This window comes from Bufo gargarizans, chromosome 8, assembly GCF_014858855.1.
Source record: "Bufo gargarizans isolate SCDJY-AF-19 chromosome 8, ASM1485885v1, whole genome shotgun sequence".
Taxonomy (NCBI): Eukaryota; Metazoa; Chordata; class Amphibia; order Anura; family Bufonidae; genus Bufo; species Bufo gargarizans.
In genome coordinates, this window is record NC_058087.1 from 195,597,490 (window position 1) to 195,625,416 (window position 27,927).

General features: G+C 47.2%; 3 protein-coding genes across 5 annotated transcripts in view; 1 reads left to right on the plus strand and 2 right to left on the minus strand.

Moving 5' to 3' along the window:
- LOC122944600 overlaps window positions 1-27,927 on the minus strand; it is a 565,582-nt gene that overhangs the window by 107,436 nt on the left and 430,219 nt on the right. The gene's annotated exons all lie outside the window — the stretch shown is intronic.
- LOC122944598 (zinc finger protein 12-like) lies at window positions 298-10,766 on the plus strand. Of its 2 annotated transcripts, XM_044303037.1 has the most exons (7): window positions 298-543; window positions 2,713-2,839; window positions 4,393-4,479; window positions 4,550-4,729; window positions 5,452-5,565; window positions 7,110-7,966; window positions 8,630-8,760. In XM_044303037.1, the coding sequence occupies exons 1-6, from the start codon at window positions 520-522 to the stop codon at window positions 7,658-7,660; spliced, it is 1,083 nt and encodes a 360-aa protein (XP_044158972.1). In that variant the 5' UTR covers window positions 298-519; the 3' UTR covers window positions 7,661-7,966; window positions 8,630-8,760. The 2 variants fall into 2 exon arrangements, with proteins under 2 accessions (XP_044158972.1, XP_044158971.1); XM_044303036.1 differs by lacking the exon at window positions 7,110-7,966 and having other exon boundaries at window positions 392-543; window positions 8,630-10,766.
- On the minus strand, window positions 10,337-27,893 carry LOC122944590 (extracellular calcium-sensing receptor-like). 2 transcript variants are annotated; one of them, XM_044303022.1, is made up of 7 exons: window positions 27,456-27,893; window positions 27,137-27,285; window positions 24,102-24,393; window positions 21,542-22,369; window positions 19,504-19,728; window positions 17,086-17,209; window positions 10,337-12,388 (listed from the first exon to the last, which is right to left on the minus strand). In XM_044303022.1, the coding sequence occupies exons 2-7, from the start codon at window positions 27,253-27,255 to the stop codon at window positions 11,472-11,474; spliced, it is 2,505 nt and encodes an 834-aa protein (XP_044158957.1). In that variant the 5' UTR covers window positions 27,256-27,285; window positions 27,456-27,893; the 3' UTR covers window positions 10,337-11,471. The 2 variants fall into 2 exon arrangements, with proteins under 2 accessions (XP_044158957.1, XP_044158956.1); XM_044303021.1 differs by having other exon boundaries at window positions 27,137-27,893.

A 27,927-nucleotide genomic window follows, 5' to 3' on the forward strand; every position in this document is an offset into this window, starting at 1 on the left:
AGAGCTCTGGACTGTGGGGGGGTAGTCAGAGCTCTGGACTGTGGGGGGGTAGTCAGAGCTCTGGACTGTGGGGGGGTAGTCAGAGCTCTGGACTGTTGGGGGGGGTAGTCAGAGCTCTGGACTGTGGGGGGGGTAGTCAGAGCTCTGGACTGTGGGGGGGAGTCAGAGCTCTGGACTGTGGGGGGGGGGGTAGTCAGAGCTCTGGACTGTGGGGGGTAGTCAGAGCTCTGGACTGTGGGGGGGGGGGTAGTCAGAGCTCTGGACTGTGGGGGGGTAGTCAGAGCTCTGGACTGTGGGGGGTAGTCAGAGCTCTGGACTGTGGCTGTGACCGGAGAAGACCCTCAGCCGGTAATATCAGCGCCGTCATAGCCGAGTCCTCTGCAGCCAGGACGCATGCGCATTGGGACAGTAAGCGCTGGGAATGTGGCGCCTGCGCAGAGTGCACGTTGTCAGGCCGGAAGTTAATTTCGTTTAACCGGAAAGCGGCGGCGAATCGCTGAGAGGGAGCCGGAGCTGGTCATGGCCGAGGAGATCCGACACCCGGTGAGGCCCTGTGCTCCCAGTCTAGTTACGTGCGGTGGAGGCATCCGCAAGTACCTCTCTGAGTCATGGGTGCGACCGGTCCTTCCACAGGGGGAGGGAAAAGATGTGGTTAGTCCGGGACCCTGCTCCGACGTCATCACCCCTCCCCCTTTACAGAGGAGACCCCTCCCCCCTCAGAGGAGACCCCACCTTCATCTCAGAGGAGACCCCTCCCCCTCTCAGAGGAGACCCCTCCTTCCTCTCAGAGACCCCTCCTTCCTCTCAGAGGAGACCCCTTCTTCCTCTCAGAGGAGACCCCTCCCCCCTCTCAGAGGAGACCCCTCCCCCCTCTCAGAGGAGACCCTCCCCCCTCTCAGAGGAGACCCCTCCCCCTCTCTGAGGAGACCCCTCCTTCCTCTCTGAGGAGACCCCTCCTTCCTCTCTGAGGAGACCCCTCCTACCTCTCAGAGGAGACCCCTCCCACCTCTCAGAGGAGACCCCTCCCACCTCTCAGAGGAGACCCCTCCCACCTCTCAGAGGAGACCCCTCCCACCTCTCAGAGGAGACCCCTCCCACCTCTCAGAGGAGACCCCTCCCCACCTCTCAGAGGAGACCCCTCCACCCCCTCTCCATCTTTACAGATGAGGAGACCCCCCCCCTCTCCATCTTTACAGATGAGGAGACCCCCCCTCTCTCCCTGCGGATGAGGAGACCCCCCCTCTCTCCCTGCGGATGAGGAGACCCCCCCTCTCCATCTTTACAGATGAGGAGACCCCCCCTCCATCTTTACAGATGAGGAGACCCCCCCCTCTCTCCCTGCGGATGAGGAGACCCCCCCCCCTCCATCTTTACAGATGAGGAGACCCCCCCCCTCTCTCCCTGCGGATGAGGAGACCCCCCCCCCTCCATCTTTACAGATGAGGAGACCCCCCCCTCTCTCCCTGCAGATGAGTAGACCCCCCCTCTCTCCATCTTTACAGATGAGGAGACCCCCCCCTCTCTCCCTGCGGATCAGGAGACCCCCCCCCCTCCATCTTTACAGATGAGGAGACCCCCCCCCTCTCTCCCTGCGGATGAGGAGACCCCCCCCCCTCCATCTTTACAGATGAGGAGACCCCCCCCCTCTCTCCCTGCGGATCAGGAGACCCCCCCACCCTCTCCATCTTTACAGATGAGGAGACCCCCCCTCTCTCCCTGCAGATGAGGAGACCCCCCCCCCCTCTCCATCTTTACAGATGAGGAGACCCCCCCCTCTCTCCCTGCGGATGAGGAGACCCCCCCCCCCTCTCCATCTTTACAGATGAGGAGACCCCCCCTCTCTCCCTGCAGATGAGGAGACCCCCCCCCTCTCCATCTTTACAGATGAGGAGACCCCCCCTCTCTCCCTGCGGATGAGGAGACCCCCCCCCTCTCCATCTTTACAGATGAGGAGACCCCACCCCTCTCCCTGCGGATCAGGAGACCCCCCCCCCTCTCCATCTTTACAGATGAGGAGACCCCCCCTCTCTCCCTGCGGATGAGGAGACCCCCCCCCCTCCATCTTTACAGATGAGGAGACCCCCCCCCTCTCTCCCTGCGGATGAGGAGACCCCCCCCCCTCCATCTTTACAGATGAGGAGACCACCCCCCCTCTCTCCCTGCAGATGAGTAGACCCCCCCTCTCTCCATCTTTACAGATGAGGAGACCCCCCCCTCTCTCCCTGCGGATCAGGAGACCCCCCCACCCTCTCCATCTTTACAGATGAGGAGACCCCCCCCTCTCTCCCTGCGGATCAGGAGACCCCCCCACCCTCTCCATCTTTACAGATGAGGAGACCCCCCCTCTCTCCCTGCAGATGAGGAGACTGCCCCCTCCATCTTTACAGATTAGGAGACCCCTCCGCCCCCTGCAGTTGTTTAGCCTCCTGTTTCGCTCCCCGTTCTTACACACCTCAGGTGGTGGCACATGACTCCTGACCTTTCACCCTGTGCTCCCGCATTGGTCAGCTTACAGGGTCAGGGGTCAGCCATGATGCCCCTGGCTGTGAAGACTTGCCCGTATCTGAGTCCAGTTAGTCGTGGTCGGTGGTGTGGACGTGAGGCCCCGTCCTCTGGTACAAGCGCTCCTACGCTGCCATGATGTGTGATGCACTGTATACACGGCGCCCCCGCATGGACCGGTGAGGTAATGAGGAGTCTCTCCATCCACAGGGCACAGTGACGTTTAACGATGTGGCGGTCTACTTCTCTCTGCGGGACTGGGAGCTGCTGGCGGACTGGCAGAAGAAGCTGTACCGCAACGTCATGAAGGAGATACATGGAGCCCTCACTGCCCTGGGTGAGTCATCCCGGAGGGGTGGAGCCAGTGGACTGATCTAAAGGGGAGGAGTCGGGCACCTGAGGTCGTGGGACTCAGGGGGAGGAGTCGGCACCTGGCGTCGTGGAACGCAGGGGGAGGAGTCGGCACTTGGCGTCGTGGGACGCAGGGGGAGGAGTCGGCACCTGGCGTCGTGGGACGCAGGGGGAGGAGTCGGCACCTGGCGTCGTGGGACGCAGGGGGAGGAGTCGGCACCTGGCGTCGTGGGACGCAGGGGGAGGAGTCGGCACCTGGCGTCGTGGGACGCAGGGGGAGGAGTCGGCACCTGGCGTCGTGGGACGCAGGGGGAGGAGTCGGCACCTGGCGTCGTGGGACGCAGGGGGAGGAGTCGGCACCTGGCGTCGTGGGACGCAGTGGGAGGAGTCGCACCTGGCGTCGTGGGACGCAGGGGGAGGAGTCGGCACCCTGGCGTCGTGGGACGCAGGGGGAGGAGTCGGCACCTGGCGTCGTGGGACGCAGGGGAGGAAGTCGGCACCTGAGATCGTGTGACGTAGGGGGAGGAGTCGGCACCTGAGATCGTGTGACGCGGGGGGGGAGGAGTCGGCACCTGAGGTCGTGTGACGCGGGGGGGGGGGGAGTCGGCACCTGAGGTCGTGGGACGCAGGGGGGGGGAGTCGGCACCTGAGGTCGTGGGACGCAGGGGGGGGGGGTCGGCACCTGAGGTCGTGGGACGCAGGGGGAGGAGTCGGCACCTGAGGTCGTGTGAAGCAGGGGGAGGAGTCGGCACCTGAGGTCGTGTGACGCAGGGGGAGGAGTCGGCACCTGAGGTCGTGTGACGCAGGGGGAGGAGTCGGCACCTGAGATCGTGTGACGCAGGGGGAGGAGTCGGCACCTGAGGTCGTGTGACGCAGGGGGGGGGAGTCGGCACCTGAGGTCGTGGGACGCAGGGGGGGAGTCGGCACCTGAGGTCGTGTGACGTAGGGGGAGGAGTCGGCACCTGAGATCGTGTGACGTAGGGGGAGGAGTCGGCACCTGAGATCGTGTGACGCAGGGGGGGGGAGTCGGCACCTGAGGTCGTGGGACGCAGGGGGGGGGGGAGTCGGCACCTGAGGTCGTGTGACGTAGGGGGAGGAGTCGGCACCTGAGCTCGTGTGACGCAGGGGGAGGAGTCGGCACCTGAGGTCGTGGGACGCAGGGGGAGGAGTCGGCACCTGGCGTCGTGGGAAGCAGGGGGAGGAGTCGGCACCTGGCGTCGTGGGACGTAGTGGGAGGAGTTGGCATCTGAGATCATGTGATGTAGGGGGAGGAGTCGGCAGCTGAGGTTATATTACGTACGTAGGGGGAGGAGTCGGCACCTGGCGTGTGACGTAGGGGGAGGAGTCGGCACCTGGCGTCGTGTGACGCAGGGGGAGGAGTCGGCATCTGAGATCATGTGATGTAGTGGGAGGAGTCACCACCTATGGTGTTATGATGTAGGGGGAGGAGTCGGCACCTGAGGTTATATTATGTAGGGGGAGGAGTCGGCACTGGACAGTTATATAACTAATGGGGCTTCTGTCGTCTTTTCCCCTTAGGATATGAGATTGCTAATCCTGGTATTCTGGTGCGGATCCAGCAGTCGGAGGAACCGTACTATGGGTCACATGACGTTTCAGAGGACAGTAAGTGGTGCCTACGCCTCTCCTGGCTGCTTATCTCTATGACACACTCATCTCCGTTCCTTCTCCGCAGCTTGGAGGCCACAGTCACAGAAACTAGAAGAAAACATGGCTGACTGTGCCCAGCCTGTGCCCGCGCTGCCGGCCGTCAAACCTGACATCTTACTACAGGTGAAACTGGAGAATGTGAAGAATGAGCAGAGCTGCCAGAAATCGGCACCGCAGCTGGCGGGAGGGCAGGAGGAGGAATCCAGTAAGTGACCTCCCATGGTGCACTGCACATGCTGCATTGCATTGTGGTGTCTGTTCTTCTGTATAAACACTACATCTCCCAGCATGCACTGCAGCAGCGCTTTCTAAACACTACATTTTCTGTAGAAATGTGCCTTCCTTCCACCCTGGGCCATACATGGTGATTAGTGGCCTGTGCCACGTGAGGGGTCACCATGTATTCTGGTGTCTTTGTGGTTCGGGGTGGGTCCTATAGTTGCATTATGAAGGTGTGGCGTGAGTGTTAAAGGTGTTCCCACCATAGCAAGTTGTCACCTCTCCACAACTCGGTGGGGTGACAGTCATGGCTGTGCGCTGCCGCTACATTCATCTCTCTGGAAGTGCCTTCACGTCATTGACTTGAGACCTCCATTCTCGTGATCGGAGGGGCTCCCACTGGATTTACATCCATTCATGTGGACAGGTGATAAGTTGTTATGGTGGGGAAACCCCTTTAAAGACTTTACTCTCTTTGCTACGTCTATATGACCCACAAGTTCTGTGATGGAAGAAGAGATCAGGGCCAAAGGGTGAGAGTTTGTAGGATTATCGATGTCTGGCACCAAAGCTTCCTTCATCTTTACTCAGATTCTCTCCTTAGTCCATTTGTAGGAATCTCCATAACCTCCAGGAGCAGCTTCACTTGTGGTTTTCATGTAGACGAGGATGCGACCACCATCATTTATTTAGTTTCTTCCTTTCCAGACAGCGCAGTGTTTAACCCAGAGCTGGCATTGTGGATCAAGCAAGAAGAAGGAGCAGCGTCCGGAGAACCCAGCTCTTCACTGAAGGAGGACATAGCGCTGCCAGTGGTGGAAGGTAAGCAGGCACGCAGACACTTACAAAGCTTCTCTATGACATCATCATGTCTGTATTATAATGACGTATCCTTGTATTAGCCACATTAGGGCAGAGGACTAGTGACTGGTTAGAGGGGTCAGAGGGCCCCCTACTGTAAGACTCTTAGTCAGTCGGGGGAGCTCAGACGTGATCTCATAGCTCGGGGGTGCAGATCACAGCACCGTCCGGTGACTGCCTATATTCTGTTCATATTAGTGAGTTTACCTGTAGAATTATTTTGAGACTTCATCTCATGTCACCCCCTTTTGACATTAGTGAGGGAGAACATCAGCTAAGTGAAGAGCGAGTGTTTACAGTGAGTGACCTGGCGCCCCATGTCCCATAGACAGTCTATGTGAGGAAAGGAGGCGTTGGTCTCTTCCTGGTCTCTACTTTGAACATATTTTTATCGGAAGGAAAATGCAAGGCCTGAGAGGTAGGAAGAGGTGAGAGGCCTGAGAGAGAGAAAAAAAAGCAATCGGCCCGAGCAGGGGGCCTGAGAGGAGAAGAGCTCTCAGCCCGAGGGGAAGGTGGACGAGAAAGGAGAAGAAATTGTAGCAGAGTAGACAAAGAAGAGTGGAGAGCTGGACCTGGGAGGAGGAAAAGCACGTGAGAGCTGTGCCCAAGAGAAGATGGAGAAACTAAGCCTGAAATGAGGAAGAGTAATAGAGATCTCATCAGACATGAAGAGCTGGGCCGGAGAGGAGAAGAAGAGTGGAAAGCTGGGATCAAGAAGAGGAGGAAGAGTGAAAACCTGGGCCCGAGAAGAAAAGGAAGAGTGGAGATCTGTGACGGGGAGGAGGAGGAGGAAGGATGGAGAGCTGGGTCAGAGAGGAGGAGGTAGGGCAGAGAGCTGGGCCCAAAATACAGATTTCTGGACCAAGGAAGAAGAGGAAACTAGACCTGGGTGGAGGTGGAAAAGGAGATTTAGGCTTAGTGGATGTAAAGCAGGAGGGTTGGACTTGGGTAGATTGATCGGTGTTTTATAGTACAGAATCGGGCTCAGTTCGGTTAGGCGAGATCAGGGCTCACCAACAGTCTTGATGTTAGATCTTCACCTATAGACTGTAGTCAATGATTTGTATAACATCTCCTCTACTTCTCATCATTCACAGGGTCTACACTTGTTCAGTAACTGTGTGAATTCTTATCTTGTACTCCAGTCATAACCGGAGCTGCAATACAATTGCCCTGCTTTCCTATCGTAATTGTTACATTGGGCATGACTGGTGAGGTTGTCTGGCCAGGTGCTTATGTGTGGTGTATAAGTGATATGAGTGATGGGAAATGTAGTATGTACTTAGTCTGATGGGGCTCGTCCTGCGTGTACTTCCTCTCAGTTCCGTTACGTGGCCGCCGTTTGGCATTAGTTATTAAGAGCTGCAGTGCTATGGCCGTGTCCCACCACTGATGACATGTCTGGATATAGGTGTTGGGATTTTGCCCTCAGCTGTGGATGGGATGAATACAGATTCCTCTTCGACTCATAGACGTGTAACCTGGTTCATTCCTGTCCCTTCCAGCATCGACTCCACTCCCCGACACTAGAAGGACGCCATCGCCACAACTGTCCACAAGAAAGCCACCTAAGCCTCCCTGCGACAAGGGAACTGTGCACAAACGCACGGGGCTGAAGCTGAAAGACAAGATCCTGGTCCTCTGTGCCTACGAGAACAACGAGTCGGTGGGCTCCATAGCCGCACAGTTCGGAGTCAGCAGAGCGCAGGTCGTACAGATCATCAAACGGAGGGAGGAACTGCTGGACGCCTTGCAGAACAACGTCAGTGGGGACCGCATCAGGCGGCGGCGGAGGACCACTAATGACCAGCTGAACTCTGCTGTTTGGGAGTGGCTGCTCTCCATACGGGACACAGATGTCACCTTATCGGGCCGCATCATTCGGGAGAAAGCTCTGCAGATCGCCCGAGACATGGGCATCCAGGACTTTAAAGCCTCAAACGGGTGGCTGGACAGCTTCAAAAAAGCCCACAACATCCATCGCAGCTCCCTCCCCTTCTCCATGGCTGGGATGGAAGACTGGCTGTCTAGCATGGGCGCCATGGATGACAGATAGTGGGCATCTCTTCCTCCACCAGCGCGGCAGACTGCCCGACTCGTCCAGTATATTTATTTTTAGAATATTTTTATTTTCTTAGATTAGTCCGACCAAATATAATTTCAGATTTCATGCCGCGTGTCGCCTCTCGAGGCCGCCCTGTGTTTCCTGACCAAGTCTTGGACAGAAGAGGATTATTCTGCAGCCCTGGGCCATGCCCCCTCTGTATGTGATTATGCTGTGATGAATGGTCTAGTCTTATTGTCAATACGTGTGGAGCCCCCTGCTGGTGAACAGAAGAAGTTGTGTGGTTTGCTGAATGAGGTGAGCAAAATAATAGGAAGAAAAAAAAGGCGTCGATAATGAAATGCAGCTCCCGAGGCAAGAACGGGTTACATGTCCTATACTCCTGTCGCATCCGAAGCTGCTCTCATGATTCTGCTGCTGTTCACACTCAGGTGTCGCTCGCTGCTCTGAATTGTTTTCTTTTTTTTTTCACCTGGAAATCTTGTTTGATGCCGAATAATACTGTTCTAGAGCGCGGCACATCTCCTGATTAAGCTTCTGTCAGTGGACTGATTGCAGCCTTGGATGTAACTGGAGTATAAAATGTAAAGTGAAGTGTTAACAGCGTTGCTTGTGATATTTTTAAAGGGGTTGTCTGATAGGCAGGGGTCTCTAGAATAGGGGCTGGGTTCCCCTCTGAATGGTGTGGTGGACACACTTGTGTCCACCTCAACATTCGACTCTACGCTTGTACTCTGCTATCTCCACCAGCCCTACAGAGCTGAATGGACACGGATCCCGTTGAGGGGCCCCAGAGGTTGGACCCCCACCGATCAGACACTTATCCCCTATTCTGTGGATAGCTTGTTGTCGTGGGCCAACCCCCTTAAAGGCTGGTGTGTGCCTTCTGCTGCTGTGCATTGTGAGTGATGTTGTTTCCTGCAGTTTCTGTGTAATATTTCTCATTCTTTCTTCTCACAGATGTTGTCACCCTCGGGCATCACCCTTCGGGTCCGGTAAAGAGCATAGAAATGGGGCAGCCTCTGCCTGAGACACTGGTGGGAAACCTCTTGCGGTATTTTGAGGAGGAGAGGGAGAAGCATGCCCAGTTTGGGGGGTCGTTACCTGACGTTGCAGTGCAGCCTCAGCCCACGGTGGCCCATGAGGAGGGATCTCAGCTTTTTACTATTGACTGGGGTCTCCCGGAGGCGACTGACAGGTTCCCAGAGGGTCTGACCCCCAGCTTGAATGTGACCAAACATTACAAATGTACTTACTGTGAGAAGAGCTTCCTGCGCGGCACCCAGCTGAGGGAGCATGAGCGGACTCATACGGGAGAGCGGCCCTACCAGTGCCTCAAGTGCCCCAAAAGCTTCAGCCGCAGCACTCAGCTGAAGGACCACCAGCGCACCCACACCGGTGAGAGGCCCTTCCAGTGTACAGAGTGCGGAAAGACCTTCACCCACAGCTCCAACCTCATCCACCACCGACGGACGCACACTGGCGAGAAACCACACAAGTGCAACATGTGCCCTAAGAGCTTCAGCCAGAACTCCGACCTCAACCGACACCAGCGCACCCACATGGCTGGGGACCGTCCCCACCAATGCACTCGCTGCCACCGGACGTTCATATACAAGTCTCAGCTGAGAATGCACAGCCGCGTCCATGTGGTGGAGGACATCCTGCAGGGAGTGGAGAGAGGGACTGGGGCGGACGAGATGACATAGAGCAGCCCACCACCCTGACCCCCCCCAAGCTATCCATCACTGCAGTTATTGCTTTTGAATGTTCAAGCGCCCCCCTCACCACCACTCTGTCCCTGTCATGGAAATGCCACCTGTTGCTTAAGAATGGTCACGTGGCCTCACTATTCTATACTCTCAAGCGGCTGCTCCACGTGTCCAGGGCCCGGTTGTGTTGCGATTTCTGGGTACAGCTTGGACCTCCACTTCTTTAAACAAGGGGGCTAATGGGTACGGATGTGCAGTGCTAGAGGGGATCTGTGGTCCGTATTCTTGTTATAGATGGTAGTTAATCAGCAGCACCCTCTGCAGGAGAGGTATAGAGATGACATTACCCAATTACGTCATGGGAACTAAGCGACCGCTCTCCTGGAAGTAGTGAGCCATCATCCTCGAGGCTAGTCTACATTCTCCGACAGCTTCCTGGCCAGATGACCTGAGTAGTCTGCATTATATGCAGTATCCTGTAATACGAGGACAGGTGTCCGCTGTAACAATAACCTTAAGTGTCAATGTCTTAGAGGGGTGATGTTTGTCCGATATCTCCTGTCGCTTATTCGATCAGAACTCCCCCCCCCCCCCCCCCCCCCCCAATCTAATTCCTCTCCGTCACAGAGACCACTGTCAGAAACTCCCACTTGGCACAATCTGTTCTCTACCGTGGTGAGAGAATTTCTCCTGTGAAATGTGTCCCAGTTAATGGCGGCTTATTCTTATTGCTGAACCGAGCATGCGAGTCTATTGGAGAGCGGAAGGTACAGCGGTGTATGGGCACCTGAAAGGGGTTTGTCCTTCTGAGACGTTGCTGGCCTATTGCTAGGATATGCCATCAGGGGACCATCTCCTAGCTACAGAACGGGGACCCCAAAGTGAAAGAGAGCACACCATGCATGCCTGAGTTCCAAAAACAGCCTAGTGAGCTTGTCTATTTTTGAAAGCTCCATAGCGATGAACGAAGAGAGCGCACCGTGCATGCAAGGACCACCTCTCCACCTCTATGAGATTGCTGGAAGAGACAGCTATCTGCTGTTTTTGGTACTCCCATTGCAGTGACTGGTCACAACTCAGATCTGACATTGATGGCATATCCTAACGATCAGTGTCTCAGATAGGAATACCCCAGGCAAGCAGTTCCAATAAGGTAAGTACTGTGGGGTGTTCTTGCCTTTTCTAGCAGTATAGACGGTGTGGAATTTGCCTGCCTTGTGTCCCAGCTTCAGCCTCCAGGGTAACTTCTGAAGTACTGTATACTTGTTCCTCTAGGTACAGGAGGTTATGCAGTTTAAGGCTCAGCACATAAACACAGACATTGTTGTATCCAGTTGTGAGAAGACAAGGTGTGTGTGGGGGGGTGTAGAGTTGTACGGGGGTCACTGGCGTCTGGATGTTAAAATGTACTTATTGTGCAGCATTAAACAATCACTGATCATACAAACGTACTTACCTGGTCTCTTTGTGTGGAAAGGAGATATCTGAGATCATTACATTGCAAGGATGCACATCCCTGGCCTTATGTACTATGTCCTGCTGGGATCCAGCTGCCTCCACTCTAACTCTGAGCCTGATATGCGGACACATAAGGGTCTATCAGGGGAGTGGATGTGATGTGAACCTTCAAGCATCATATTCTGAGACCCCCTGGACTCCCATAAATCACAGATCTATTGGCGCTCCTTATCCCATGGTTTATTGGTATTATGCATTCAGCCTATCGTATCATTCATAGTTTACTGTGTTCTCCACAATTCCACGCCGTTCTGTCAAGTGACCACTCGTGGTCACAGTAACGACAGTCATTAGTAGTTCTTACCAGGCATCTGAAATAATCTTACAGAGTAATATGACCACAACAAATGAGGTCTACGTTGTAGTGTCCACCATGTTTGGATTCCATTTATGTCCTCCATCGCGGTCAATTTTTGATCATGACTGAGGGTCCCAGTAGATAAACATCAGAAATGATTGGATGTTTTACAACCATAGACACAACTGGATTGACTGTATCGGAATATAACACCATTAACGTAAGGTTTCAACTATTTACATCAACGTCTCAGCCTCAAAGCCAATATCGGTAATTACAATCTCAAATGTCCAAACGTGTTACTTCCGACACACTCGCGTCTATTCATATCTGGTCTCAAAAGTAGGATATAACATTTGGGGAGAAAAATGCAGCTCAGAAGTCCAGTGCTAGAGGCCAAGATGGCAAATACCTGCACAGCTACAGTATATTTTCCACTGGTGCTCAGATAGGCAGGGATAAAAGAGATCCAGACACAGCAGAAGACCAGCATGCTGAAGGTAATGAGTTTGGCCTCGTTGTAGGTTCCTGGAAGGTTCCTTGCCAAAAAGGCCACAAAGAAACTTATCATGGCTAAGAAACCCATGAACCCCAAAGTTGTGTAAAAAAACAACTTATGTCCTTCATTACACTCAAATATTATCTTGTGATTTTCTAACTGAAAATTCAGTGCTGGGAAGGGGGGAGACTTACTAAGCCATACAGAACAAATTACAATCTGTAGCCCAGAGCAAAGTCCTACAATGTAACGTGGGATTGTAGGTCCCAACCATTTCCTCAGGGGACTGTTAAGACTGGTGGCTTTAAATGCAAAGATTACCATGATAGTCTTTGCCAGGACTGAGGAGATGCAGAGAGAGAAGACCACACTGAAGAATGTTTGTCTCAGAAGGCAGGTCATCTTAGTTGGTTGACCTATGAAGACCAAACAGCAGAGGAAGCAGAGAATGAGAGACACTAACAAGATGTAGCTGAGCTCCCGGTTGGTCGCTTTGATGACTGGCGTGTCTTTAAACCTAATAAAAGTCAGTAAAATGGACAGAGCCAAAAAGGAAAACATAGAGGCCGTTGACATCAGGAAACGTCCCAGTGGTTCTTGATATGTCAAAAATTCTATTATTTTTGGAACACATCCATTTTGTTCTTCATTTGACCACTGGTCTTGTGGGCATTTCAAGCACCCAACGGCATCTAAACAATAAAGTCCATGTTATTTATGGCATGTACTAAAAATAATTACATAGTGCTAGATCCATCATATGATGGATATCCCAGTGCTTGACCTACTCTGTTGACAGCAGCCTGTTCAGGTTTGGTGTGTTTACTGTTGTCAAATCTGACTTCGCAATGAAGGTTCTAAATTATGTTGCTACTGCATATGTGAACAGAACCTGAAGGTTGATCTGACCCTCCTATTTTGGGCGGTTGGACAGCCATTTTAACATTATTCAAAAGAATTTTAACTGGAGAAGACCAACATTATTCAGGATGCAGGTTCCTTGTGCAACCATTAACATCTTGTCTGTGGTTTATATTTAGATTTTCTCCGATGTTTTAACCTGGCCCTCTTATCCACATAGCATTGAGATCAAGCAAGTTTGTGTAACTGTGGTTATTGCTTCTAAAGATGTCATAAGAGGGCAATAACTTTTTTAAATGGGAGTTAGATGAACTTTCTTAAGCCAGCCTGCAGCCATACACATTTAATAGCTGCTGGCCGAATGCTTTTAAGCTGGATAATGATACCTCAAAATAGTTATTACTTAACATTCTCCATATGTCTACTTTATGTCAACACCATTTTGTAAATGTAATTTTATTGTTTATTTTTTTAAGACATTAGAAGACTTAGATTTAGAACCAATTTGTAAAATTTTAAAGAAAAATTTCCAAAATCCACTTTTTAAAGGACCAATTCAGTTATAAAGTCACTTTGAGCGACTTACGTAATAGAAGCCACCCATAAATGAAAACTGGAAACTACACCGCTCAAATGATAAAAAAAATGATTTTACAAACTTACTTAACCCTTTTAGGTGTTCCACAAGAGTTAAAGGAAAATGTACGTAATTTATATATTTTTTTTTAAATACATTTTTTATATAATGCTGAAAGGGTTAACAGCCAAACAAACCATTTTTTATTACACTGATTATGCAGTTTACAGAAACACACCACATGTGGTTATAAACTGTTGTATGGGCATACAGCAGGGCTCAGAAGGGAAGACTCACCACATGGTTTTTGGAGGACAGATTTTACTGGAATGGGTTTAAGAGTCATGTTGCATTTGAAGAGATACGGAGGTACCCCTACAGTGGAATCCCCCAAAATGTGACCCCATACTCTGTCATTTTTTGAGTAGTGTAATGTGTTTTGATACCACAGGTGTTTCATAGAATTTTAGAAACATATGGTTGCAAAAACTAAAATATATATATTTTTTCAACTTTTGAAAATTTTGTTTGTTAATAAAGCACCCCACAATTTGATACTGTCACGGATGTACCGAGACATACGGATGTCCCCGCGACAGTAGGTGACAGAAGATCTGTGAGACTGGCAACACGTGCTTTGATCTGGCAGGTTTCCTTGTGGATCAATAGACGTCTGTGTTGTTTCTGATACTGGCCACACCTTCAACCTCCAGGTGTTGCTATTGTGGTCATTTAACTTTCCTTATTTATAGTTGCTTCTCCCACTATGCTGTGCGGTTTATAGCTTCAGTGGTATCTGTGGTCTGCTGGTGTTTTGTTCTTGGCTGAGTTCCTATTGCTGCCATAGCTACTGGAAAGTTAAGTGTTTAATTTTGCATTTTGTTTTGGTTTATCTGTGTGTTGTTTTTTCCCTACCATTTGTTGTAGGCCTGAGGGAGACTCCTGGTTGTCCTTCCTTTCTGGAGAAACGGGTAGTCTCAGTCCTGTCACTATCGCCAGGGTCTCATAGGGTTAGTTAGGACTCTAGGTACTCCTTCGTCCAGTGTGGTGTCTCCCTCCCACACATGGGCGTGACAGTAACCCATTTTATTCTAAATATGGCAACATCCCATATGTGGCCATAAACTGCTGTATGGGCCCACGGCAGGGCTCAGAAGAGAAGGAGCACCATATGGCTTTTGCATGACAGATTTCACTGGAATACTTTTCAGGTACTATGTTGCATTTGAAGATCCCCTGATGCACCCCTACAGTAGAAACCTCTAAAAAGTGAACCCTTTTTGGAAACTATACCCCCCATGGAATTTTTCAAGGGGTATAGTGAGCACTTTGACCCCAAAGGCATTGCAAAGAATTTAGAAACACTTGGCCGTGAAAATGAAAAGTAAACTATTTTACAAGAAAATGTTGCTTTAGGTCCAATTGTTCCATTTTCACAAGGGTTAAAAGGAGAAGAAGAACCCCACATTATTTTACCCATTTTGTCCTAAATACAACAACTCCTTTTTTAGCACATGGCAGGGTTCATAATGGAAGGAGCGCAGATTTCACTGGAATAATTTTCAGGCACCAGTCTGCATTTGTAGAGACTCTGAGGTACCCCTACAGTGGAAACCCCCCAAAGTGACCCCATTTCAGAAATTATACCCCCGAAGGAATTTTAAAGGGGTGTAGTGAGCATCTTGGTCTAACAGGCATTTCATAGAATAAAAAAAAAAACTTTGGCTGTGAAAATGGAAAATAATTTTTTTATTTTTTTGTAACAGGAGAAAATCGCTATAACATTATTAGTGTTCAGCGAAGATCCCTTCAGATCATAGATCCAAAGTCGCTTCATTCAAAACTTTGTTTTAATAGAGTACGGAGACACATCTCCATACAGCATTCACATGTATAGGCTTTGCAGAGGTGAAATTCATTATGTCCGAAGTCTCGGCAAACTTCGGTGAATAACTTCGGCATTTGATTATTCAATTTGAAAAACATGTTAAATCTGGGTACCGAAGCTGACTTCAGATTACAGTTTTTTTTTTTTAAGTTGTAGAATCTAATGCCAAAGTTCTTTACTGAAGTCTCGTGAGACTTTGGACTTAATGAATTTCACTTCCATGAAGCCCAAACTTTTGAATTCTGTAGGGAGACTGATATACAGTACAGACCAAAAGTTTGGACACACCTTCTCATTCAAAGAGTTTTCTTTATTTTCATGACTATGAAAATTGTAGATTCACACTGAAGGCATCAAAACTATGAATTAACACATGTGGAATTATATACATAACAAAAAAGTGTGAAAGAACTGAAAATATGTCATATTTGCTTAGCACTTGTTGGCCCTTTTGCCTTCACTCTGCGGTCCAGCTCACCCCAAACCATCTCGATTGGGTTCAGGTCCAGTGACTGTGAAGGCCAGGTCATCTGGCGCAGCACCCCACCACTCTCCTTCATGGTCAAATAGCCCATACACAGCCTGGAGGTGTGTTTGGGGTCATTGTCCTGTTGAAAAATAAATGATGGTCCAACTAAACGCAAACCGGATGGAATAGCATGCCGCTGCAAGATGCTGTGGTAGCCATGCTGGTTCAGTATTCCTTCAATTTTGAATAAATCCCCAACAGTGTCACCAGCAAATCACCCCCACACCATCACACCTCTTCCTCCATGCTTCATGGTGGGAACCAGGCATGTAGAGTCCATCCGTTCACCTTTTCTGCGTCGCACAAAGACACGGTGGTTGGAACCAAAGATCTCAAATTTGGACTCATCAGACCAAAGCACAGATTTCCACTAGTCTAATGTCCATTCCTTGTGTTCTTTAGCCCAAACAAGTCTCTTCAGCTTGTTGCCTGTCCTTAGCAGTGGTTTCCTAGCAGATATTCTACCATGAAGGCCTGATTCACACAGTCTCCTCTTAACAGTTGTTCTAGAGATGTGTCTGCTGCTAGAACTCTGGGTGGCATTGACCTGGTCTCTAATCTGAGCTGCTGTTAACCTGCGAGTTCTGAGGCTGGTGACTCGGATGAACTTATCCTCCGCAGCAGAGGTGACTCTTGGTCTTCCTTTCCTGGGGCGGTCCGCATGTGAGACAGTTTCTTTGTAGTGCTTGATAGTTTTTGTGACTGCACTTGGGGACACTTTCAAAGTTTTCCCAATTTTTCGGACTCACTGACCTTCATTTCTTAAAGTAATGATGGCCACTCGTTTTTCTTTACTTAGCTGCTTTTTTCTTGCCATAATACAAATTCTAACAGTCTATTCAGTAGGACTATCAGCTGTGTATCCACCTGACTTCTCCACAACGCAACTGATGGTCCCAACCCCATTTATAAGGCAAGAAATCCCACTTAACCTGACAGGGCACACCTGTGAAGTGAAGACCATTTCAGGTGACTACCTCTTGAAGCTCATCAAGAGAATGCCAAGAGTGTGCAAAGCAGTAATCAAAGCAAAAGGTGGCTACTTTGAAGAACCTAGAATCTGACATATTTTCAGTTGTTTCACACTTTTTTGTTATGTATATAATTCCACATGTGTTAATTCATAGTTTTGATGCCTTCAGTGTGAATCTACAATTTTCATAGTCATGAAAATAAAGAAAACTCTTTGAATGAGAAGGTGTCCAAACTTTTGGTCTGTACTGTATGTACAACATTCAAACAAAGTTTTGAGTGAAGCGACTTCAGATCTGTTCCGAAGTGCGCTTTGCTCAACACGAAACATCATCCTCTCAAAGCACAGGCTGAGCCCTTACAGCAAGCAACAATGTCTAATAACCATAAAAGTACCAATTTTGATAGCAGTCTCATTAAAATACTAAACAAACGTAACCATTCAAATGATCAGCGACAACCTTGACCTCATCAATATAGTGACTGGATAGCCCTCTCTGTTTTGTAGGAATGGTTTGGATGTTAAGGCAAAGTCAACTTTACATGTAACTGAGACACTTACCTGTGCTATTAGAAATCTCTCCGGCAGAGCATGGCACACAGTCAAAACAGCAGAGTGGTTGTCCTATTCTGGGGACTCTTCTGGATCCAGGGATGCAGCTGGTACTGCACACAGACTCTGGGGCCTGTATAGAGAAGAAGAAACAGACAAAGGTTTATAAAATCTAAGAGGGAGATTTATCATTCCATTTGTGCCTGAAAAATGGCATTAAAAAGTCGCAGTTGCAACTTTTTAAAAAATTGTCGCATCTTCCACTTTTCGCTATCCTCATCACTTTCCTAAAACAGGGCGTGGCCAGCCAAGAAGCCGGAAATTGACGGCATCTCTAAACTGTTGTAGATATCTGGTTAGGCTTTGGACTGCAGGAGGATGCGCCTAATTTTGCGCCTCGTCATTAATTAGGTGCATCCTCCAGCGGTGCAGGGGATATCAAGATTGGTGGAGTCCAGTCTTGATAAATTTCGTCCTTAGTATTTGTCGCAGGACTACTTATATGATGTTGATCAAAGGTGTAACCTACAGGCATGCAGCGCAACCTGGTCTACTTGTAGAACTTCTCGAGTTGTCATGGTAAAAGGGAAGCTTCTACTGTTGCTGCCTGTGGTCATGGTGGAGCCTCATGTACATAACTGGTGAGGTCCACAAATAAACAAGAATAGTTTGATCTCTAAACTGTTAGAAACACCATGAGGTCTCGTAAATAGCAGCACTAAGCACCATCAAAGTATCATATTGCCACAACTTTTTTTCCAGACATATATTCATTTGACCAATAGTTTTTTTTCTTAAACATAAAATACTGAATGATTAACCCTCCCCCTTGGTGTTCCAACGATTCCCAGGTACCTGCTGTCCTCTGCCTTTTGATCTTTCATTATACAGGAACTGAACGCTCAGCTAACCAGTGGATGCAGAGATGTCGCACAGGTGTTCTGGGGAATTGTTGGGAGCAGCAGAGGATCTGAGGTATGTCTAACTTTTTAGATTTTTTTTACAACATTCTGACCATGTTTACTCCCTTTCCTCTAAAACTGACATGATGACCTTATTCTGTAGGTTAGTATAGTTTTTCTTGTGTTTAAAAAAAAAACTAAACTGTGGGGGAAAAAAGCTGTATGGGTGTCAAAAAATGTTTTGACACCCATAGCTTTTTATATTTCTGTCTACACAGCTGTTTTGAGATCTCCGTTTTTGTAGGATATTCTGAAGTTCTGTTACTATTTTGGGATACTTACAACTTTTTTGAAAGCTTTATGTTAATTTTTTTTCAGGGGCTGAAGTGACAAGAAAACTTACATTTGAGCATTTTGTTTTGCCATTATGGTGTTCACCGTACAGATTTTCATAGTTTCATAGACATTTTTGGACATGGTGATACCAATTATGTTTATTTTTATAAGTGAAATATAGTAAAAGTAGTCATATGAATTTTTCATACTTTTTGTGTTTAAAATTTTTATTTTTAGTCTCCCAAGGGGACTTGAACTTTTGATCACTTATGTTGTAGACTGCAATAATTTAGTATTGTAGTCTATGGGGGATTGTAACATATTACTATTAAGACCTGCTGGAGGCAGCTCCTGAGCCGGTGCTCCCGACATCCACCAGACATGTAAAATCAATGTTTCTAAAAGGAGTTAAGAAAAAAAATTGATTGACTAGTGTTTGATGATATGAGGCCTTTGATTTAACTATTGAGTTCCTTGTTTTAGTTGGGACTAAAGATGAGTGAATCTTTTTGTACAAATTGATGTCTCATCAATAAGAGTTCTTCACTTGGTAGGGGCTGTCCCTGCTGCTTATGAGTCACCCCCGGCCATTTGATTGACGTGGTCTGACATATCGCCCTGCCCTGTCTGGCTACTCGGAGCACGGGCACAGGCGTGAGATTATCAGGGCCAAATAAAAGGGGGGAGTTTGTTCAGCAGCAGGGACAGCCCCTCGCAGATGAAGAACTGTTGATGAGTCAATCGATTTGCTCATCTCTAGTCCCAACTTATTAAATCGAGGACCTCAAATAATCGGACACCTGTGGTTCAAGGGATTGTCTGTGGTTTCTTAACCCCTTAGAAACATAAATGTATGGTGAATTTTGGTCGGTTAAACATGGCACCAGCTTAGGAGCGGTCTCCAGCAGAGCTTAATAGGAAGATGTCACAATCTCCATAGACTACAATACTATTAAAAATGTCCATCAAGTGTCAGGGAGGAGCTCCTTAAGCAGTAGGAGCAGCCCCTCACAGGTGAAGAACTCTTGTTGATGAGATAAATCTATTTGCTCATCTGTAGTTGTGACTGAAAACAGGGTCACAAATTGTTAATACATCTGCTATAAATAAGAAAATGACCTAGATCCTGACCTCCAACAGCCAATCAGATGCTCACTCCTTTCTTCTGTCACTTATCCATACATCCTACCTGGGAAAACTTATCATTCCAAAGAATCTGGCTGCTGTTGATGAGTATCTTGTAACCTGATGCATCCATGGGAAGAAATGACCCCACTGTTACAAGCTTGAATTGTCCGCTGAGGATTTGGATGGTCACAATGTCATATGAAGCAGAAATGTCTCCATTGGCATCAAAAGTGATAGTGTCTCCGGACTGGGCATGAAATGGCGTCTTCTTCAAAAATGTAAGAACCTGTAGATCCATGAGAAGAGGTGTTACACAGTGTCATCCTGACTATTCCAAAGCAGTAGAATCCTTCATTTATATATCATCCTAGCTTGTATCATTCTAGCTGACCTTGCCAATAATATATAAAATACTACCACATGAACTGAAGCTTGACATCGAAGCTCCTGAGAGGCAGGAGAAGAGGAATCTTACATTTTGTTTTGTAGCAATAAAGATATCACAAACCAGCGGGTGTGAACCCACTGTGCCACGTGTCCTAGCTCCTGTAAGGACGTTGTCTGATGGAACCCCTCGATCTTTACAGTACCCCTGATGGTGGGGATAGACTTTCCCGAGGGGAACACCAGGTCGCTACCTCTTCAGGAGGATAGGCACACAAGGCAGCTGGTCCAGGTGGACCAGGAGGTACCTGAGAAAGGTACCAGAGGTACATGCGTTGTCAGCAGGCTGAGTCGTTACCAGCAGCAACATTGCAGGACCGAAGGATGAGGCAGAGGCGAAGTCAGACAGGCAATAGGTCAGGGCAGGCGGCACAGGTACAGGTCAGGCAATCCGGCTGGGCAACCTGAGAGTCAAGGCAAGCAGGCAGGGATCAAACAGGTAGCCGAGTCCAGGAATACAAGCGGATATCAGGAACCTTAGCAGGACACAAGGACCTTGACACTGAGGCATCTGGGGAGGGGGCTGAGCCACTTATATATGTACAGGAGGGGTAGGATTGGTTGGCAAGGTCACATGATCCAACCCATACAACACAGGAAGTGACGTACGCCGGCCCTTAAGGAAATGCTGCAGGAAACAAGCAGCAAGCATGCTGTGTCAAGGGCTGAAAGGAAACACTGGCAGCAAATTACCACTAAACACGGCGATCGGGACCGTGGCGGTAAGCAGGGGAACAGTGTTACATAGAAAATGGCAGACATTGGGGTGAAAGAATTTTAGAAATATAGAGATTGTCCATGATCCCATGGCTGAAACCTCAAGAGGCAAGATATATTCATCTCATCAATAGATGGTCACCTGAGTCTTCTCATTATCGTTAGAGGGCAGCGTCAGCAGAGCCATCTCCCCCTTAAAAAGGGGAGTCAGCAGTGGCCATCTCATTATTATCTAAGGGTAAGAGAGCTAAGGTCACCATGCACAGTAAATAATTGCTGGTAGGTTTGGAGTACAGTACACTGATGTTTATGGGGGCCTTTAAAGACCTTATTACATGGGCCGAGGATCAGGAAATCACTTGTTCCCAATAAGTGCCCTGTGTAAAGGAGCTGCCAATCTTCTTACAAAATGAGCAAATTCTCTTAGGTCAGGTAATCACATCTTTCATGCAAATCCTAAAATCGTTGTTGGTACCACATCGCCCTATGTAAAAAAGGATGTACTACCAACACAATGAATCTGTATGGGCATAAATAATCACATGTAACTGCAGCTGAATGATCGGGAATGAACGGTTTGTTCCTGGTCATTGCCCCATCATGCATCAGCCAATATAAATAGGCCCAAACATAAACACACAGATGAGGATTTGTATATAAAAAAAATATACATATATATGGGAGACATTCCCTTTAAGCAGCCGGCCTTCAAGGGATTGTCAGACCTCTCTACAGGTCGGGTGTTGCATTGCATCTCAGCCTCTTTCAGTTTAATGGTGTTTAACTACAATACCAGGCTAACCATGGACAGTTGTGATGCTGTTTCTGGAAGAGAGCAACCATGATTTGTTTTCTTATCACCTACCATCCCTTTAATTTGTGATTTTAGTAAAACCTGACTTGAAAGATTGTACATCAGGATTTCCCAAGTCTGTTACCTTCCATGGTCGAATACTGCTGACATTGCCACATGGCTGGTAGTTTCTCCCTGATGGGCACTGGAGTAAATTATGCAGGGTATGAGCATAGGCATATACGGCCAGGTAGGCATGGTAAGTGTAGCTGAGGTCATATGTCTCAAATAAAGAAGGTATCATCTCCTTAAGATCTTCAGCTTGTGTACACGGTGCCCGCTGAGTGCCAGGATCTCTTGTGTCTTGTATTATTTCTCTATTTGTCCAAGTGCAGTTAAAAGCAGTTTCCCAAAATGGTTTAATAAATGGATATGTGCGGTATAAGGAAGGGTGTAAGTTTTGAAGAAAAGTCTCAAATCCTGGCATCTGACCCGTAATAGGCATTAACCCAATGGTCCCATTAAGCACTTTCCAAGCTTTTTTGGAGAAAAGTCCAGGCGTTATTGTAAATGATACGGAGGAAATGAAAATCTTCCCAGTGACTCCCTCATCGTACATGGTATCAAGAAGAGATTTCATGTGGGCTTCAGTGCTGTGGAGGATAATGATGTTCACAGAACTTTCCCTTATAACATCCACCACCCTTAGGACTTGTCTCTTAGAGTAGCTGAGGTGAATCTTTTCATAAAAAGCAACACAACTTCCACTTTTCTCTATCTCGGCCCTTATCACTCGTCCACCCTGCTCTCCTACGTCATTATCTACAATCAACATCCCCACCCAAGTCCAACCAAACTGACCAATCAGCTGGGAGAGGGCCAGGTTTTGGAAAATGTTACTGGCCACTGTGCGGAAGAATGATGGGAAGTTCACTTTATTACTCAACACTGCAGTGGAGGCTCCATGACTGATCTGGAAAAAAAATGACAACTAGAGTTAAGTGACTTCTGCTTGTTTTTGACTTGCACACTTTGTGTTTGATAGGCCATAACTAGTTAGATTCATATACAAGCACACAAGGAGACCTTCAGGGTATTAACATTTTTGCAAATTCTTACACCAGTAACTATTTTATGCAACAATATTACCCTTATGGACAATAATTCTGAAGATGAATTATAACACGAATTGAGTTCTGAAATGCTGATACTCTGCTGTATGAGGCCACAAGGTTTGTGGCTGATCACCTGCAGCCGCAACCTCTAACTTTACAGGTTAGCTGTGACCAGGAAGCTACATGTTGGAGCTTGGGGTGGGTGATAATTCAGACAAGCTGATGTCCATTGGTTGTTGTGTTGGCTTTTGAAGTTTGGGCTGATTTTCAAGGGAAGTGTCAAGGCCAGAAACTGGAAGCTGTGCTATAACGGACTTGAAGACCCTGTACCCTAAACTTCACTGCTGAGTATAGGAGGGAGGCAAGGTGGTATGATTCCCCAAATATCAGCGGACTTGATGATGCAGAGAAATGTTGTTTTACTGAACATGGCTCAGAACATTAATATTTTTCTGTTACCTTTGGTCACAAGCTTGGCAGTGGTGCTGGATATTTTGGCTGTCCCCTTTTTCAGTTGTTTCAACTGTACAATGCTCAAACACCACCCTGATACAGGAATCAGTACAATGTTACATAGTTCTTACGGTTGAAAAAAGACATAAGTCCATCAAGTTCAACCAAGGGATAGGTGGGGATGCAAATCCCAAAAGGAAGCGAAATTCAGATTTTTACATGTTTTCATAAACATTAGTGTTTACTTTTAAGAATTCATCTAAACCCTTTTTGAAACTGTCCACTGTTCCTGCTGTGACCACGTCCTGAGGAGTCTATTTCACAGATTCACAGTTCTTGCAGTAAAGAAGCTTTGACGCTTCTGGAGACTAAACGTTTTCTTCTCCAGTCGGAGGCATTTTACATGGAACAGTTTTTCACCATATTTTTTGTATGGCCCATTTATATACTTGTACAGGTTAATCATGTCCCCCCTCAGGCATCTCTTCTCAAGACTAAATAAATTAAATTATTTTTAATCTTTCTTCATAACTAAGACCCTCCATGCCCCTTATCAGTTTAGTCGCTCTCCTCTGTACTTTTACCAGCTCCAGGGCATCCTTTTTTATGGACTGGTGCCCAGAACTGAACTGAATATTCCAGATGAGGCCTCACCAACGCTTTGTAAAGTGGTAATATCACATCCCTACCCCGCGAGTCCGTGCCTCGTTTAATACATGACAATATCCTGGTGGCATTAGAAGCAGCTGATTGACATTGTATGCTGTTTTTTAATCTACTATCCACAAGGACACCCAAATCCTTCTCTATAAGTGAGTCTCCCAGTGCTACATCACCTAGGACATATGAAGCACAGAGATTATTACTACCAAGATGCAGAACTTTGCATTTATCCACATTGAACCTCATTTGCCAAGTTGTTACTTGTAGTTTATGGACATCTTCCATAGACTGCACAGTACTACATAGCTTAGTGTCATCTGCAAAAATAGAAATGGTGCTATTAATCCCGTCCTCGATATCATTAATAGATTAAATAATAGATCATGTGTGATCTTTAGTCACAAAGAATTTAAAGACAAAAGGGATGGAAATTGACAAAAACAATAATAGACCTTTCAAGAATAACTGCGTTACCTGTGGGTAAGAGTGAACCCCCAGGATCTGAGCTGTAGGAAGCGACAGAGATGAGGTCATATCTCCAATAATCCCAGCAATTGCCGATGTCTTATGACAATCATAACGGGGGATTGGACTTCCAGCACCAGACATCATGGACAGTGACCCTCCGATGGCTCGCAGCTCAGACATGCAGGAGTGGAGGAGGCTGTAGCCAAGAGTGATGTTAGGCAGAAGGTCTGGAGAATTGTTAATTTCATTAATTGCAAATATGAGGCCAAGAACATCCCTGTAATAACGGATGTGGAACCTGTTGGAGACACGAGGAAACAGGAAGAAGGGTTTATACAATGCTATATTCAGTATTTCCTGGATGGTTGAAGACCCCTAGGTACAACTAAAAAGAGACAGGTTAACAAGCAGTAATGATCGATTAATGAATTAACCAATCACCATGGACACTATGAAGCTGGGCAGAAGGAAGGAGCCAATGTATTTTTCTCTCCAGGTCATAATGGAGACTAGGTCTTACAACATAAAGAAAGTACAGGATACTGCCGACATAGCAAGCTATATACAAGAAGTGGTCTCTGACCCTCAGCTAGAGGTGCAGCAAGATAGTTCTTCCCATGACATTTATTACATTGCTCCTTTTGCAGAACATTATCCACTTATACATACACTTCTCCAGTGCTCTCAAGGGCTTTCCTAACTCCTTGTCTGTCTGCAGCCTCCTTGTTGTGTGAAGTAGGTGCTTTCCTTCATTGAAGCTTATGTCGGTTTATATGGCTTTCCTGAACATGCGCTGTTAGATGGAAGGGAGCCAATGATATGATGTATGCATAGAATCAGCCAGTGTGATGCAGGATGTAATGGGTTCTGTATGAACCAGTGGTGTGCTCAGCCAGCAAACCATTGCTCTGCTTATCAATATGTTTGGCTCTCATGGAGACTTCTGGAAAACGTCTCTCAAATCTAGGCAATGCCAACTGCCTCTGCTAGACGACTTAGGGGGTCATTTACTAATCTGAAATACGCATAAATTAGGTGTATTTTAGGCTCAGATGGCGGCACAATGGTTTGATGCAACTATTACGCGCTCATGCCAGGTCTAAAATTGTGGTTGGGGAGGAGCTGGCAGGAACGTCTCATTCACCATTTTCTGTGCCTGTTTTAGGTGTCGAAAATGGTCTAAATGTAAGACAGCTCGGAAGCTATCTTCTATTTAGAACTGGATGACCACCACTAATGGAGTGCAGGGTGGTCGTAACTATGGAAATGGACATTATACAATTTGATGGAAAAATGAATCCAGCCAGCAGAGGAAGCAATTACAATACATTAGTAAGTGCCTTGTATTAACTTCCTCTATATGATAAATTCCACTTGATGAAGGTACACAACCTCTTTAAGCATTGTTAGAAAGATTTCAATATACGTTGTATTACATTTATTTAAATTATTGCTGATTTGGGGCTTTGAAGTCAAGGAGGTGGTCCTATCAGTGACTCACAGCTTTCCCTCTATGCCTACAGAGATAGCTGTCAATGACTTATAGGGCCACCTCATTGACTTCGTTAATAACATATTGATGCTGGTTGAGGTGCCATGAATAAAAATGTGCAGAATAAGCTTGAATGTGAGAGATTGTTTTATTTTCCAAAAACCAAGAAAACCAAGGAGAAAATGTTTGACTGAAGCAGGCAGATTGAAATTCTCTGGAGTAGGAGGCTGTCCCAAAAGCTGATTTAGCAGTGGAAAGACTATCCAAAAAAGCTGTGTTCCCCTCAGAAAAGTCATTACGCCTGAAGGAACCCATAGATAGAAAAGTGGATTCAGTGAAAAAAATCTTATATTTCACCCTTGGCGGCCCCTAAATGGTCCTGACACATATAGAGGCCTGTCTAGAGAAGAGATCCTTCATTATTGAAGTCTGCATCAGGGTTCCTCTATTATACTCCTATGAACATTGTCACATTTTCCAGTGGATTCTTAGCACTCACTAATACTTCCAAGCCAAGGTTTGGAATAAACCGTGGCCTACAGATGTATCATCCAAGAACTCTTTCTGCAATCTGCCGTTTCATCAAGGTTTAATGTCTGGTCCCCAAATAGAGAAAATGATAGACAAAATCTTTGAACAATGGTAAAGGCGTGAAGTTTAAAAACACAGAACAGCCCCCGTTGGATCCTTTTAGGGGCAAACTTAAGATCTTCAATGTTCAGAGAAAACAACAGATTCTTTGAGACCAAAATTATCTTAAAGGGGTTATCCAAGTTATATAGAAAAATAAAGAACAGATTTTTCCTAGTTATGTTCTGGCCCTTTGTTTACATGTAGTTGCAGAGCTGTGATGTGTGTAACAACAATCTCTGAGGTTTTCCTCATGGATATTTTTGGGTGTCAACAAAGACTGCCTTTCCTTTCCCCCTGCTCTGCATAGGGAGCGAATAAGTTGCTACTTTCAGTCTGACAGCGGGGATACTCATGCTTTATGTGTAGGACTGCAAGAACCAGCTGTACAGGACAATAACATTGAACCCTAATGCCACTTGTACCTTAAAGAAGCTTCTTGAAGGGACGAGTAACATGTCTCTTAATTCTTCCATGGTTGCTTTACCAAGTATCTTAGGGCAGGGTGAATTCAGTTTGTCATCTCTACTGTAAAAGTGACTGGTCTTGCTGTTGCTGTGTATTTAGGAAGCCTGGTTAGACAATGCTCCATGAGCATAAATGACCATCCTAGTTATTACCTTCTCTGCTACATTTTAAGAAACCCCCATCTATGTTAGCAGGACTAGGTCAAGCAGATATCTCTTAAATGACAAGGAATTGAAATGCAAAGTCTGTTGGAGAGTTGCAGAATTTTCTTTGATGAAACTTCATTTATGGTCTGAGATGTTTATTTTTTCTGCCTTTAAAGCTCCTGGCACCTCAGTGCTCCGTACATCAAGTACCATGTGATCCAGAAAGAATACCACTGAATTCATATGATCCAGAAGATCTACCTATAGTACAGGTATACACAATCAAAATCTGTATAATCTCTTACCCCTTACAGGACACAGGCTGAGGCCAGTCATGGAAGCTCGGTGTTGAAAAGTCATATCCAGAGTAGACCAGGAAAAGCCCTGCAATGAGAACATCTCCAGGCTGGGTGAAAGGATCCATCTCCCATCCTCGCAGTCTGCAGCTGGGGACCTGCTCCATGGTGAGAGGTAAGGACAAAAGGAAAAGGAGGAGTCTGGTCATCATTGGCACTTGTCTCAGCACACCATCTTTGCACATGTATTGACAACAGACCAGATCTGATAGAGGCCCTCAAGTGAGGTTTAACTATTGCTTTGTCCAAACAAGTTCAATCTTCTCACATTATTGCCATTGCCAAAGCCAAGATCATCTGACCATAGATCCTGAGACGGAAGTCACAGGGATTTAGCAAACGGCGGACTGTGGGGCAAAGAAAGACAACAAAAATTAAGGTTATTGTGCTTATAGAGAAGACGTCTCGGGGTCGACCCAATCACTACATGCAATTATAGCAATAGTACGAACAGAAATCGGCCTAAGGGTTATGCCCTATAGTGTAACCATAACCAGGGGGCAAACACTACAACTACAGGACAGAACGGCTTTATATTGCCAAAAATGAAGGGTTCTCTACTGTTAGAAAAGTCACACTATGAAACTGTCTACTGTAAGGTCCCTACTGTAAGGCTGCAGTAAGAGTGGTCACACTATGGAGGTCTCTTCTGTAAAAGCAGTCAGGCTATGGGGCTCCGTACTGTAAGAATGGTCATGCTATGAAGGTTTCTACTGTAAGAGCAGTCACACTATGGAGAT